This window comes from Alligator mississippiensis, chromosome 8 (assembly GCF_030867095.1).
Source record: "Alligator mississippiensis isolate rAllMis1 chromosome 8, rAllMis1, whole genome shotgun sequence".
Taxonomy (NCBI): Eukaryota; Metazoa; Chordata; order Crocodylia; family Alligatoridae; genus Alligator; species Alligator mississippiensis.
Window position 1 is genome coordinate 12,642,257 of NC_081831.1, and position 14,255 is coordinate 12,656,511.

The window sequence follows — 14,255 nt, forward strand, 5'->3', positions numbered from 1 at the left end:
AGTGTGCAACAGTTATTGTGCTTGAATGCGCACCCCCTAGCTTATTTTGCACTGGCTTCCCCATGTGGACAAGCCTGAAGTCATTAAAACTGCACCTAGGGCTTAGAAAAGAAAGTTTTTAAAGAAAAATATCTTCCCTCTGAAAAATGTCACTTCCCCATAACACCTGTCAGCTCCAAGAAATCTCATAGCCTAGGGGCTCAGACTGGGCACCTCTCCCTGGCACACACCCACGGTAAAATTCTCCAGGCACACCAATGCAAAGTCACTGACTGTGGTGGGGTCACAACTAGTGTGGCTAAGAGGATATAAGAAGCCTCCAGTTCACAGGGTCCTGCAGTACATTGGCAAAGTGCATGTCACAGCACCCTCTAGTGGCTGGGCCACCGAGAGATAACAGCCTACTAGTGTTGCCAGTTAATGGTAATATATTCCTTTGGCTTAAGTAGTAGGAGGTCCACATGGAGAATGCTAGGGTCAAACCCTGCCATGACCCACGAGGTAGGTCAACATGGGCAACAGGCAACAAGGGCATGCCTGTAGCCTAATTTTAAGCAGGAGCAAGCATTCCTACTTTCATGGAAATGAGCTTTTCTCTGGAGCTGTAGGGAACAGGACTAGGAGCAAGGACCTCAAGATGAAGCAGAGGAAATTGAATTTGGAAATGAGGAGGAACTTTCTGACTAGGAGGGTGATCAAGCACTGGAACAGGCTTGAGCAGGGTGCTAGATTAGATGACCTCATGAGGTCTCTTGCAGCCCTATTTCCCTGTGATCCTATGATCTAAGGTGGTGAGGGTCAAGCACCTCTAAAAAACACCCCATGCATCTGACTGTACATGGGGGAGAGGTGAGACTTCTGGCAGATGGATCCCAGGTCTAGCATTACAGATTCACAGAGGTTTAGGTTTGGAAGGGACCTTGTGAGGTCATCGGGTCCAGCCCCCCTGCTCTGGGCAGGAAAGACTGCTGGGGGCAAATAACCCTAGAAAAGTGTGCGTCCAGTCTCCTTTTGAAGATCTCCTGCACCACGCCTGCTGGGAGTCTATTCCACAGTCTGGCCACATGAACCAGAACAAGTTTTTCCTTATATCCAGTCTGAAACCTTCTTCCAGGAGTTTATGACTCTTGCTCCTGCACTTTGGTGAATAGATGTTCACCTAGCCCCTGATGCTCCCCCCTGATATATTTGTAAGCTGCCACCAAATCCCCCCAAAGTCTTCTCTTTTCTAGGCTGATCAGTCCCATATCTGTCAGCCTTTCCTTGTAGGGCTCGTTCTTCGAGCCTCTAATTGTACCAGTGGCTCTTCTCTGGACTCTCTCAAGCTTTTCCACACCCTTCTTGAAGCGCGGCTCCTTTCCTTTCCATTCCACTCAGAAGCAGAGCAGAAGCTGTGTGGTGTTGCTGGAGTTTTTATGGGCTTTCTGACATTACATCATGTTTCTTTCATGCAGGAAATGCTCAAAGGCACAAAACGATCTGTCTACCCTAGTAATATGTGGTTTACCAAACCATAATGGAGGATGCCACCCCATAAATATATCCTGGGGCTAGAAAGAGAAAACAATTCTCACTCCTACCTTCAAAAGAGGTCACTACAGTGTTCTGAAACACAGCCATTGCTTTTTACAGTACTTAGTGGGTTTTGTTTGGTGATTTTTTTTTTTGGACAAGCTAAAATTAAAGTAATAAAAAAAAAAAAGCCTTGGTTCAGGAATCAAATCATCTGTGACATAAACAAGAACAGCAGTGATAAGTGTTGAATTCATTACAGTGGAAAATATCTCAAATTTGGATTAACACATAGAGAGACTGAGTCAGAGGGAGGTGAAGGGAATCAATGGAGGAAACGGGCATGTACATAGTTTTCAGTGGGTTATTTGTTTGGTGTCTCGACATCCCACAGCAATGCGCTCTGAAATCTGATAGGGGCTTTTGCTCTGACTCATTGATGAAAGGGGCTCATGTGTGAGGGAGAAAAATCTATATAGCAACCAAAAGAGCAGAACAATTTGAGAGACCAAAACTGGTCATATCAAAATGTCAGTAGTGGCTGGAAAATGACTCATTTTATCCAAGGGGGCATTGAGCTCAGTCTCAATCCACATGAGGATCATGGGCAAAACTAACCCAGTTTTAGTGAAGCGTGTGCCTGGCTGAGCCATCTGCACAGGATCTCAGCTGTAGGGCCAGCAAGGCATGGGCTAATGTGTGGCTTCTGGAGCTGGAGGTTGCAGTGGCTGGGGGAGGGCTGGGTAGCAATGGGCAGGATTCATGATCATTCTGCCCCTCTGCCCTGGGAAGGATGAAAGTCCAGTAAGGTGAAATGAAGAGAAAGTCAGTAGGGATTCATTATTTACTCTCTCTCTCTCTCACCATATAAGAACTAGGGGTCACGACATAAAACCGGGAGGTCGGGAGGTTCAAGCAAACAAGGAGTTCTTTTTCACACCACGTGTCAGTCAAGCGTGGGACTCGTTGCCACCAGGTGCGATGGGAGCTGACACTTTAGCCAGTTTCAAAAAGGGATTGGACACATTCTTGGAAGAAAGGGGCATCAGTCGCTACTGAGAACAGCAGGCCTTTGAATCAGGATTTCCTAGACCTTAAATGCTGGAGGCTGCAAGTGAAAGAGGAGCAGTGGGGAAAACCTTGGTCAGACCCAGTTCACTCTCCCTTTCAGCACCTACTCTCTGCCCCTGTGTGACACAGGCCTTCGCTATGTCAGTCTGAGACATGGGACAGAGCCCACCAAGTAGAGCTGTAAGCCTCCCTCTCCCCCCAGTGATGGGGGACACTAAGGGCATATCACTGATTGCTTGGTACTACAATAAGACAAAACAGGGGTAAGAGTAAAGGTCATAGGCTCAAAACAAGTGCACCGAGTTGGGGCGACAGCGAGCAGAGCACATCAGACCATGCCCACTGGCTCTTGAATGAGTCACAGAGCCAATAGACACCGACCAGTGAAACTCTACCAGGACACTTGAATGGATGAGGGACAGGAAAATGGCCCCACAGTCCTCAGTGGTTCTCCTGGCCAGGGTCCTCCTTCCTGGTTAGGAAGATGGCAAGCTTGGCTAGGGCCAGAAGGAGGTTGACCAAGGGGTCCTAGGAGTTGGTGGGGCTGCATACATTGGGCTTGTCTACATGGGGCTCGTAATGCACAGGAGACTAAGTCTATGGTGCATTAGCACATCATGGCAAAACCCCTGCTAATGCGCTAGTGCACCATAGAAGTAGTCTACTGTGCATTAAACATCACAAAAAGACTGTGTGCCTTTGCACCTGTGCATTAGCACCTGCTGCTGCACATTCATGTAGTGCAAGGGCGGGCAATTATTTTGGGCACAGGGCCATTTACTGAGTTTTGGCAAGCCATCGAGGGCCACATGACAGGCAGCTCAGGGCAGATAAATATTAATTTTCTAATTTTTTAAGGGGCCCCTCAGGCCTGGCAGGCCACCTCCAGCCCCTGGGCTGCATTTTGCCCACCCCTGATGTAGTGCCTCATCTGAGAGGTACTAAACTTAAAGTGCAGCAGCAACGGCACATTAACGCATGTGTAGATGCACCCGCTGCACATCAGTCAAGCCTGGAACTTGTTGCCACCAGACACAGAGAGTTCAGGCAGATTCAGACAAGGGACCGGATACATGCCTGGAGGGAAGGGGGATCAGTCACTATTGAGCAGGGCAGTGAGGGACACCAGGACTTCCTAGACCTTAGGTGCTGGCGGCTGCAAGTGGGAGAGGAGTCAGAGCCGGGTCATTCTCCCTTTCAGCATCCTCTCTCCCCCCGTGTGACAGGAGACTGGGGGAAGACGGGGCTGCGAGCCCGTCAGTGGCAGCTTTGTGCTCCGATGAACCTGGCGCGGGGAAGGCGAGCGCCGTGTGTGTGCGGGGAAGACGCCGCCCCGCTCTCGAGCCCCTCGCCGTCTGCCCCCGAGCCCAGGAGCTGTCCAGCCGCCCGGCCACAGAGCCAGCCTGGCGGCCGCTGCCCCCCTGCTCCGGGGCGTCTGCCTGCGCCTCCCCCGCCCCGGACGGCCTGGCCCCGGCGGGCGCGGTGCAGCCGGTGCTTGATGTCAGCGCGGCGGAGGGAGGGAGGCTGGGGGCGGGCCGGTGCCTGGGCAGCCGGGGGTGGGAGCCGGCCGCCTCGCAGGTAGGAGAGGAGCCCGGCGGGCGCGGATCGCGGGAGACCCCGGGGAGCCGCTCAGCCCCGCCGCCCTTGAACCTGCCCCGCGAGTTGGTCCCTGCACGGCAGGAAGGAGATGCCGGCTGCGGGGCGCCCCTGCTAGACCCGCGCCCGGGGCTGGAGATGGCCCCCGACAACTCCTCCCTCCTGCCCCCCTTCCCCAGCAACTTCTCCGCCGCCGGCGCCGCCGCCGCCGCTCCCAATGGCTCGGGTGAGTGCGGGCCGGGCACACGTGGGGACGAGGGGCAGGGCAGAGCTGAGCACCCCGGGGGCAGGCGCCTGCTGCTCCCGGCTGGGGACGGCGGGGCTCGGGCCGGGCCGGGTGCCGGCGTGGGAAGGGCGGAGATCTGCCATCTCCCGCCCGCCCGAGGGGACGGGTCCTGCCGCCCCGCGATCCCCGCCCGGCGCAGGGCTCGGGGCCGCGGGCACCAAGTTGGCCAAAGTCTCGGCGATCAGCACCGGCGGGCGGACAGCTCCCCGCGCGGCCCCGCGGGAGGGCGCTCTCGCTCCCGGCCGGGCTGCAGGGCCCAGGGCGAGACCCAGAGGCAGGTGCCGGGTGGCCGCGCCAGGGCCCACCCCGCTGGGACAGCCGGCCGGGCTTGCAGGCTTGGAGCTGCACGGGATAAGCTGGAAGCTGCCTCACGGCTGGGTTTTGGTTTTTCCCTGGGAGATGAGCCGTGCTGAGTGAGCAGCCTGAAGCCTAGGACAAGAACCATTCCTTGGGGGCCAGCCCCGGATGGGAGGACTCAGCTCTGCCCAAGGGAAGGGAGGGACTGAGGAGGTGAGGCTCAGCTGGGAGCCCGAAGGGAGTCTGCTCAAGCTGGGGGCAGAAGCCAAGTCCCTGCTTCTCTGTTCTACCCACTGGGCCGTGGCAGGGGGTTAGACCCATGGGCAGACCCAGGATTTTGTAAATGGGGGTGTGGGAGCGGGGATGGGCACTGCAGTGGTGAAGGCATCCCTGCTCCTAGCTCTCCACCCCGCACTGGGGCAGGCAAACCATAGTATGGGAGCAGCACATGGGAACTTTTTAAGGCCGCTAAGCAGGTAAGGATCCCCTCCCACTGTCCCTTTCTGCACCCTCTTCCTTCCCCTCCATGCCCGATGGCAAATCCCCTCCCATTCCCTGTGTCCCCTGCTCACCATTGCCACTATCTCGGTTATTGCCACTTGACCCAGGAGTGGGGAAAGCTGCAGAGTCACTTCTGCCCTACTCCAGGCAGGCTGTGTAGGGAGCTGGGCTTGGCTGGGGACAGCAGCAACTGTAACAGGTGCATTCCCCATCACTGTATTTGCTCCTGGGCTGGCAGGGAATACCCAGAGGGCCTGGGCAGAGAGGGGGAGCCCACCCACTGCTGCTGCTGTTGCAGCTGTCCCTGGCTGCACCAGAGCCTGGCTCCGGAGCTCCCCATGCCCTTGGGTCAGCCAGGGACAGTGGCGGTGGCAGGTGTAGGAGAGGCGGACATGCCACTGAGCATGGAGGGGGAGGGGATGGTCTTACCTGTTTTAGGGACTTAAAAAAAGTCCCTAACTGCTGCTTCTGTGGCACTGTCCAAAAGGGAGGTGTGACCATGGCACCGCACACCCCCTGGATCTGCCCCTGGTTGTGCCTATGCTTGGATGTCCAGTGTAAAGTGATGAAATTTCATTCACTTCAGCGGTCCGACATGGTTTTATACCAGGATCTAAACCACAGACTTCAGTGGAGTCACAGCAGCTGATGATCTAGCTCATTACTGCAGAAGATGGGCTCCCATCACCTCTGTTCACAGAACTAGAGCTGATAGGCCCTTTATTATTAAGCACCCAAAGAAGACAAGGTTTAATATGTATTTGAGTGTATTTGTTCCAAAGAGACTGTTATCTCAGAGATAAAACTCTGTTGGCCAGGTCCTGCCATCTTGACTCAGACAAAACTCCCACTAGAGGAAATGAAAGCTTTGCCTGAGTCAGGATGACAGGCTGAGACTCAATGGCACTAGCAAGGACAGTAACATTGAAACATGACAGATCTGTCACTTCAGGAATTCAAGGAGCATTCTCAATTCTGCAGGGTGCAGTTACCTGGGCTTTCAGAAAGCCCCAGTGATAAAGCTGAGATCCCTCCCGCTCCAAGAGTCTCTACCCACTTGCACTACAAGAAACTCTTCTTTAGCAGGTAGCAGTAAGGGGTCTCTGATGCACGGCTAAACACCATGTGGAGTCTGCCCTGCAGAGGGCAGTGGCACACAGGCACACATGGTTCCCTGCACTTTTTACTAGCGTAATATATCTTGACATTTAGGCTCCAGCCTGCATTGCACAGACATTAAAACCCCATGTCTGTCAGTGGCTAACATTTCCCCTTTGTTTTACCCATCTGCAGTATGCTGTGCTCAAGCTGTTCTCTCTACCCCAGGGCTGATTACTTTTCAGCAGCAAAGTATCAAGTTCAGAAAACACTGTAGGAGCCTTCAGGAAGAAAGGTGCTAAACTATTGGAATAAGTCATTCCCTTAAGCCACGGCGCTTACATAAACCTTGATATAAAGCTATTTGAGCTTGTAACAAACCTTACAAAATCACCATGTACCTTTCATTCAATTATGCAACCAGGACACGATATTATATTCAGACCTCCAGCCGATAAAGTGTAATGCAATACTCCCAGTTTCTGGAAGCCAGGGATGGGAGTGGGTAATACTGGGAAGAAAACTCATGGTAACTATTGTGCAGCATCTTCAAGGAAAGGTGCCCTATCCCCAAACTCTGAGAAAAGGGGGAGAGGGGGCATCTGGATGGTCTGGGGATGTGTCGGCTTGATGAAGGCTGAGTAACAAACCACACTTCTGTTCCTATGGCAGAGTGTTACTTAAACAATAGACATGAGTATAGGTCTTTTTCTGGGGATTAATAGCCAGCTGAGACAAATTGATACACTTCAGGCACAGCCAGGATGGGGACCATTAAGCTCAATGGGTCATTAATCCCTTGCAAATGGTCTGTGCCAGGCTTATTCATATTATAAACTAACCATGGGGGGGAAAATCACAGAGGCGTATGGATTTTTTTCCTCTGGGTGACACAGTTTTGCTTGGTTTGTACAGAGTGTTCCTGAAGGATTCATTTCTTAGACATCAGCCAGATAGATTCTCACCATCCTCGCTGGTTTATAATCAATAAACAGATGAAACTGGAATTACGAATGTGACTCCTTACCAAGCCTGAAGGTTTTACCTGTGGCATAAGAATTTTTTTTCTCCTGGTTTTTCTCCTCTGTGTCTGACTAGCTGTTTTCTGACCCCTCCGCAGATGCTTCAGCTAAGAAATACAATAATTTTGTCTGGTTTTGTTTACGGTTCAACCTTAGGCTTCCAAGCACAGATGCACCAGACTCATCATGTCCCATTTCTTAGGACACTTAAGCAGGATGTTGTTAATGTAGCACCAGCCTGGTTCATCAGATTCTGTGCTCTGATACTGCTGGTGTAAATCAAGATGCTGGCCAACTAAGTCAAAGTCCATTGATCCTGGTCAAATTGCCCCAGACTTACTTTGCCATGACATAGCAAAATCGGACTCAAGTGTTTAACTGGTCAGGGGTGGCAAACACCTGCCTGGCTAACCAACAAGTGTGACCAGGTCAGAGAGACTCAACACTTTTTTGGAAACATGTTTGCTTGACAGAGTTTTTGCTGATTACTGCCCCAGGGTCTCCCTTAAGTATTGCCCAATTCACTGCTCCGGTTCTGCAGGAAAGAGTGACTGAAGAGTGCTCCCAATTCAGATCAGTTTGAATCATCTGCAGTTCATTCAGAATCACTGGCAGACAGGGCTTAAGGGAGGATGGGACTGTAGTGCATGTCATTTCAACAGGCACACAAATCAGTGGCACAATGGCTTACCATAAAAAAACCCATACCCCGTAGGAGAGAAATAATGAGATATTTCAGATGGGGATGTTGGTCTAAAAAACCCTCTTCTCTCACATGCAGCACATGGTTACTTTTCCCCAGCCTGGCAGGCTCAGCAAATGTTAACTCTCATACAGGTTTTCACTCATAAGATGAAAAATCAGATGGTAGTTGGCATGCTGTGTTAATGGCTCAGGAACTAAAACCTGGGGAAGTAACAAGTGGAAATGGCTCTGGTGGCCTAGACCTAGTGCTAATGGATTCTTTTCCATGTCACAATTCAAAACACAGCTGCCCGTGTCTTTGGACCAAGATTTTCAGGAGTGAGTGGCTGAAATCGAGCTGTTCTTCCCAGATTTAGAGCCGTAAACAAGTGACCTGATTTTCAAAGATGCTGAGCACCAACAGCCCCTGTTGACTTCTCAGTACCCAGCACTTTTGGAAAAAACAGGTCTCTAATTTAACTGCCTGCTTATGGGCCTCAGAGCCTAACTTTAGAAACTTGTTTTTGAAAACTCTAGCCTGAGAACCTTTAGAGACCTCTAAAAATCAGGTAGGTAAGAGCACATTCCCAGCACATTGGTGTAGCTGGGATCATACCGTGGGTACAAATCAGGATGGAGGTCACTTAGCAGGGTTCGTAAAGAGAGGATGGCACTGCAACGTGGCGTGAATTTTATCTGAGGTTAAGCTGGAGTGCCAGGTTCACAGGCTGGAGCAGGAAGAGTTGTCAGTGATCCCTAAGTCTCCATATGGGCAGTTTAGGACTCCTAGACATGCTTCTGAACTGCACCTCGCAAGCAGGACGCATCTATGAAGTGATACGAGTTGGTTGGGGTATGAAACATAGGTTATTAAGGTAGCACTCATTTGTTTGGTTTGTTTTATCAGTGGCAGAGAGGCCAGCCCCTTATACCAACGTGATCATGCCCAGCCTGTTCAGCATCATCTGCTTCCTGGGTGTTGTTGGGAACCTCATTGTCATCTACACCATTGTCAAGAAGAAGAAGCTGAGGTGCAAACAGACCGTGCCTGACATCTTTATCTTCAACCTCTCCATCGTGGACCTGCTCTTCCTGCTGGGCATGCCCTTCCTCATCCACCAGCTCCTCGGCAATGGCTCTTGGTACTTTGGAGCTCCTCTGTGCACCATCATCACTGCTTTGGACACTAACAGTCAAATCACCAGCACCAACATCCTGACAGTAATGACCCTTGACCGTTACCTGGCAACTGTCTACCCTCTGAAATCCACCTATGTCCGAACACCCTGTGTAGCAGCCTTAGTCATCTGTTTGGTGTGGCTCCTATCCTTCCTTACAATCATTCCCGTGTGGATGTACACTGGCCTGATGCCTCTGGATGATGGGACTGTCCGCTGTGCTCTCCTCCTTCCCAACCCCGAGACTGATATCTACTGGTTCACCCTCTACCAGTTCATGCTGGCCTTTGCCATCCCATTGATTGTCATCTGTGTGGTTTATTTTAAGATCCTCCAGCACATGGCTACCACCGTGGTCCCCCTGCCCCAGAGGAGCCTCCAGGTACGTACCAAGAAAGTCACCCGCATGGCTGTTGCCATCTGCTCTGCCTTTTTCATTTGCTGGGCCCCCTTCTACATCCTGCAGCTAGTGCACCTGGGCATCGACACGCCTTCCGTTGCCTTCTTCTACGCCTACAACTTTGCCATAAGTTTGGGCTATGCCAACAGCTGCCTCAACCCTTTCCTCTACATAGCCCTGAGTGAGACCTTCAAGCACCAGTTCATGGTGGCCATTCGTCCTGCCAAGGAGCAGGTCCGCAACAGCAGTTCCATCAACAACAACAGCACGACAGAGGCCAGCGTGTGCTTGAAACTTGCACCAGAATCCACCCAGCAGACTCAGTTTCTGGAGGACTTTTCCCCACACTCACTGCCTGTGACAGTCGCTGTTCACTAGTAACCACGTGGTCACACCCCTGGAAGGTCTTGGCTTCTTTTCTGAGAATACCACAAAACATGGAGAAGCAGCAGCGTCTGGTGACACACTTCCATTTCAGACAGAATCAGTCTTGTCCTCTCTCATTGTAGGGCTCTGCTCTCAGCTTACCTTAGATCTAAGAGTTGCTGTATACTGCTGCTTAGCTCCACTGACAGGTATTAGGAACTCATTTCTATCTCATACAAAACACTAGGTTCCCACAGTGGGATGAAAGGGAGAGAGAGAAAACACAAAATGAGTGGCTGTTTCAGAAGGGCATTTGTTGGCACTGAAGTGTAAGCCCTATGCCAGCCATTAGCAAGGTGCATGCAAATGGTTTCTTCTTGCTCACCCATTTTTTCTGGGCACAAACTGATACAGATATTCTGCCTTTAAAACTGGAAGCTTTTAAAAAGAAGTATTTTAACAAGAAAAACTCTCTGTGAACTTTCTGAGACCTGCGCTTAAATACTAGAAGCAAGCAGAGTAGGTACTGCTCAGCACAACAGCCTCCAAAGTGCCTGAGAACCAAACCCACAAATGTTAGTAAGGAAACTTCTGCAATCGGCTGTCTTGCCAAGATCTGCTGGATTTTTGGCCAAGTACCACCTGCTTCCAAAGAGCTGTTTTGCATGGGCAGCCTACAAATATTAATGAGTTGGATGCTGGGGACCGCCAGAAACTGTCTGTATATATTTGTTCGCAAAATCAGGTCTTCTGGCAGGTACTGATTGTATTGCTTCAAGGGATTTCAGATAGTTCCTCAAAGCTGCTGCTCCTTATTTCAGATCTATTGATACTTGTGCCATTAAGCCTGTTTCCCTGCTAAATCCTCCTGCTGCTCCATCTGTGCCCCTCTGTCTGCTCAGCCATCAGAGAACATTACCTAGGCAGTTTTTTAAGGGTTCCTCCAAAAAATAATTGGTGTGCACAGATACAGAGGACTGCAAGGCAAGGTGATGGGAGAAGGGAGCTGTGAGGAAACAGCTGCCTTTGTGACTTCCTGAAAATAATACTATCAATTAAAACAAAAGGGTCTGCATCTTGCAAGCACAGAGACTTTGAGGTAACTCCACTTCTTAGAAGGACTGGTGAAGAGACAGCGTGGATCAGCTCACTGCTGGGGATTACACTGATGGACTGCGGAGTCTTCCTAGGAGACAGAATCGGGAATTGTTAAGTAGCTTGTTAAACAAGGAGAAATCAACTGTTGTAGATTAACTGTATGTAAAAGTAGTGCTCAAACCACATGGCATATGATGCATAGGAACTCATCCACATGCTCAAAGCTGTAGACCAGGGGTGGGCAAAATGCAGCCTGCGGGCTGGATGCAACCTGCCAGCCCATTCTATCCAGCCTGCGGTGCCCCTAAAAAATTCAGAAAATTAATATTTATCTGCCCCTGGCTGCCTGTCATGCGGCCCTTGATGGTTTGCCAAAACTCAGTAAGTAGCCCTCCGCCTGAAATAATTGCCCATCCCTGCTCTATACTAATCCATGCAGCAACAACCCTTGGTGAAGGCACTCGTACGCACCCTGATAGAGCTATATAGTTGCATAGTGTCACCCATACAACCATAATCATTCCCTATACACCACACATTTTCACATTTTTAGAGGCATGCTTGTTTAATGTACACTACATGCATTAAACTACACATACACTCACCTACACTTGCGCACACCTATACACTCCTACACATACACAACTATTCCTCTACCTCAGTGTTTCTCAAATTAGCGTACGCAATCAAATTCTAGGTGGCAAGTCATAGCAAAGCAGAAAAGGGAAAGGAGAAATATAAGGGGAGGAAAAGAAAGAAAAGAAAAATGGAAGGACAGTGTGACTGGACTGAACATAAAGTGTTACGTTTGTTTTTATCCACAGGGGTACATACACAGCTGTACAATGAACTTAAAAAGCTGTATGTAACCTAAAGAGTTTGAGAACCACTGATCTACCTGCATACACTGCTGAAAGTGTGCATACACCCCCCCATGCCGGAGCTGTATTCTCTAGTACTGAGACAGAGGTCTTTGTCTCTGGAGGACAAATCCAGACCGGTGGATATGGAGACAGGGGAACTGTAATAGATGCTTTTTGGTTGCATGACATTTTCAACTCTCTCATCCAGATCCTAGCAAGTATTTTATTGCAGCTACATGGTCTTTGATCAATCACTTCCTTGAGGGTATAACAACAAATATTAGGTAAGGGGCAAGGATTTTGTTAAGAAAATGTTCTCCTCGAGATGGGTGCCAAGGTCCTGTCTCTTCCTTTAGCCCAGTAAGGAAGGCTTGTAATAAGTCTTTTGGTGGCAGGGGTTGCGTAGCTTGATTCAAATTCATTTTCTGATGGGATGAACCTGGAGCTCAGTTATCAAACTGCTCCTTGCTTCCTGATTGTCAGGGGCTGGGGCTGTTGTGGAGGTAGGGGGCTGAGTCTCTGAGACAGATATGACCTGTCATGTTCAATAGCCCTCCCTTTATTGAGACTGGATCTAGAGGATTCATGAAATCAAGTCACAAGTGGTTTCTTTTCCCAGTCTTGTTTCTAAAGTTAGAGGAGTCTGAACTTCATCCCTGCCAGATCCTCTGCCAGGGAGGGAGTTGAAGGGTCACACGTGTGTGGGCCCCAAGCAAACAGCTGAAACACATGCTAGAATTGGAAGAGAGCTATTAGATCCCCTTGTGCATCTCCGTGGGATATAGGCAAGACTGAGACTGCTTCTGACTGGCTGTGATTAGTAACGGGTACAGTCAATCTCTGATTGAAGCTATATCCATGCATCCAGAGATGGAGAGTAGCAGCAGCAATGAGTAGAAACAGTGGGTGGTACAAGTCAGAAAGACAGGGAATTCCCAGGACTCCAATAAGCAGAGTTGCTACACATGTGAATTAGGCTACACCTAAACATTGCATTTGTCCTGGGAGAAACCATTTTATTTCAGAACAAAGTGCAATAGGTCACATGTCTATGACTATTGTCCCGGGACAAACCCTAAAAAGGTTCATGGGATAAGAAGTGCTAACACTTTATCCAGGGACATCATGAAGTGCATCTGAACAGTTGCCCTGAGACTGCATCACTGAATCAATGGCAGAAAAAACAGCAGTGCATTCAGCCGCTCGCTAAACCCTGACCGGAAATGCGATGTATGTACAACTGATCCCAGGACATTTCTGTTCTGGGATAAACACAGGCACAACTTGTCCTGGAACAAATACAATGTTTGCTCCTCGCCTTGCTGTAGAGACTCTCTCACCTGGCAGGGTCAGGTATTTTCCATGCCACTCTGGCCGTACAGCACAGACCTCTCAAAGGACAAAGACAGACAAGGTTCAAATTTCAAATCTTTCCCCAGAGTTCCCAGTCTACATCGCAATCGTGCATATGTGCATAGTTGTCTGTCTATCTGTGAAGGCTTGAGCTGGAAGTGTCAGTGGGTTGTGGGAGCCCCAGGCTTCCTGTGTGCTTCATGCTGCTGGTATCTGGCTCTCAGAGAGTGCTACATTGAAGATGTTGTCCCATGTACAATAAAGGTGTTTGTGCTTGAGCTGGCTTGGTCCAGGGCAGAGTGACTCAGAGTCTGATATGGGTCAGCAAGCGCCGTGCTGGTAAACAGTCTTGGACAGCCCCTTGTGAGCTGGCCAATGAGTCAAGGAGCTTTTAGTGGCAGCACTGTTAAGGGCTGGATGTGTTTGTGGGGGGAGACCCCTTTTCCAGGTTAGAATCCGATTACAGAGAAATGTGGCTGTCGGTGGAAAGGATTTTTCAGTTCACTTTGGTGACATCCATTCTTCTCTCCTTCTCTGCCCCGTCCAGTCTCCACTCCTATAGACCCAGTCCTGCAAGGTCCAGTGCACTGCCTGAGACTTCCTGAGCAACTCCCCAGATCCCATTGAATCACTATATTTCCAGGATTAGGCCTCCAACTCTTGCCTGCATTGGGGCAAAGCCAAGCTGGATACAGCAACAGCAGCAGTAAGCAGGCCTTGTACCCTAAATGGGCTTCCAACATGGTTTGACCAGCTATTGCAAGGACAGCCAGAGTTTCAGGGGCTTCCCTGCGCTCTTGTACCTAAGGAGAAATACGTGGCCCCAAAAACTGGCACTAAAGGTGAGATATCTGCAGTTCCCAAATTTCTCCTCTGCCAGTTTCCATTACATTTATTCTTGGCTCAGACAGTCCAATTGTTGGCTCCAGG

General features: G+C 50.1%; 1 protein-coding gene across 1 annotated transcript; it reads left to right on the plus strand.

The window, feature by feature from the left end:
- Positions 1-4,317: 4,317 nt before the first annotated feature.
- Positions 4,318-13,597, plus strand: LOC102571432 (melanin-concentrating hormone receptor 1). The gene is made up of 2 exons (XM_059732982.1): positions 4,318-4,405; positions 8,975-13,597. Exons 1-2 carry the CDS (start codon positions 4,318-4,320, stop codon positions 10,021-10,023), a joined length of 1,137 nt encoding a protein of 378 aa, XP_059588965.1. The 3' UTR covers positions 10,024-13,597.
- The last annotated feature ends 658 nt before the right edge of the window (positions 13,598-14,255 follow it).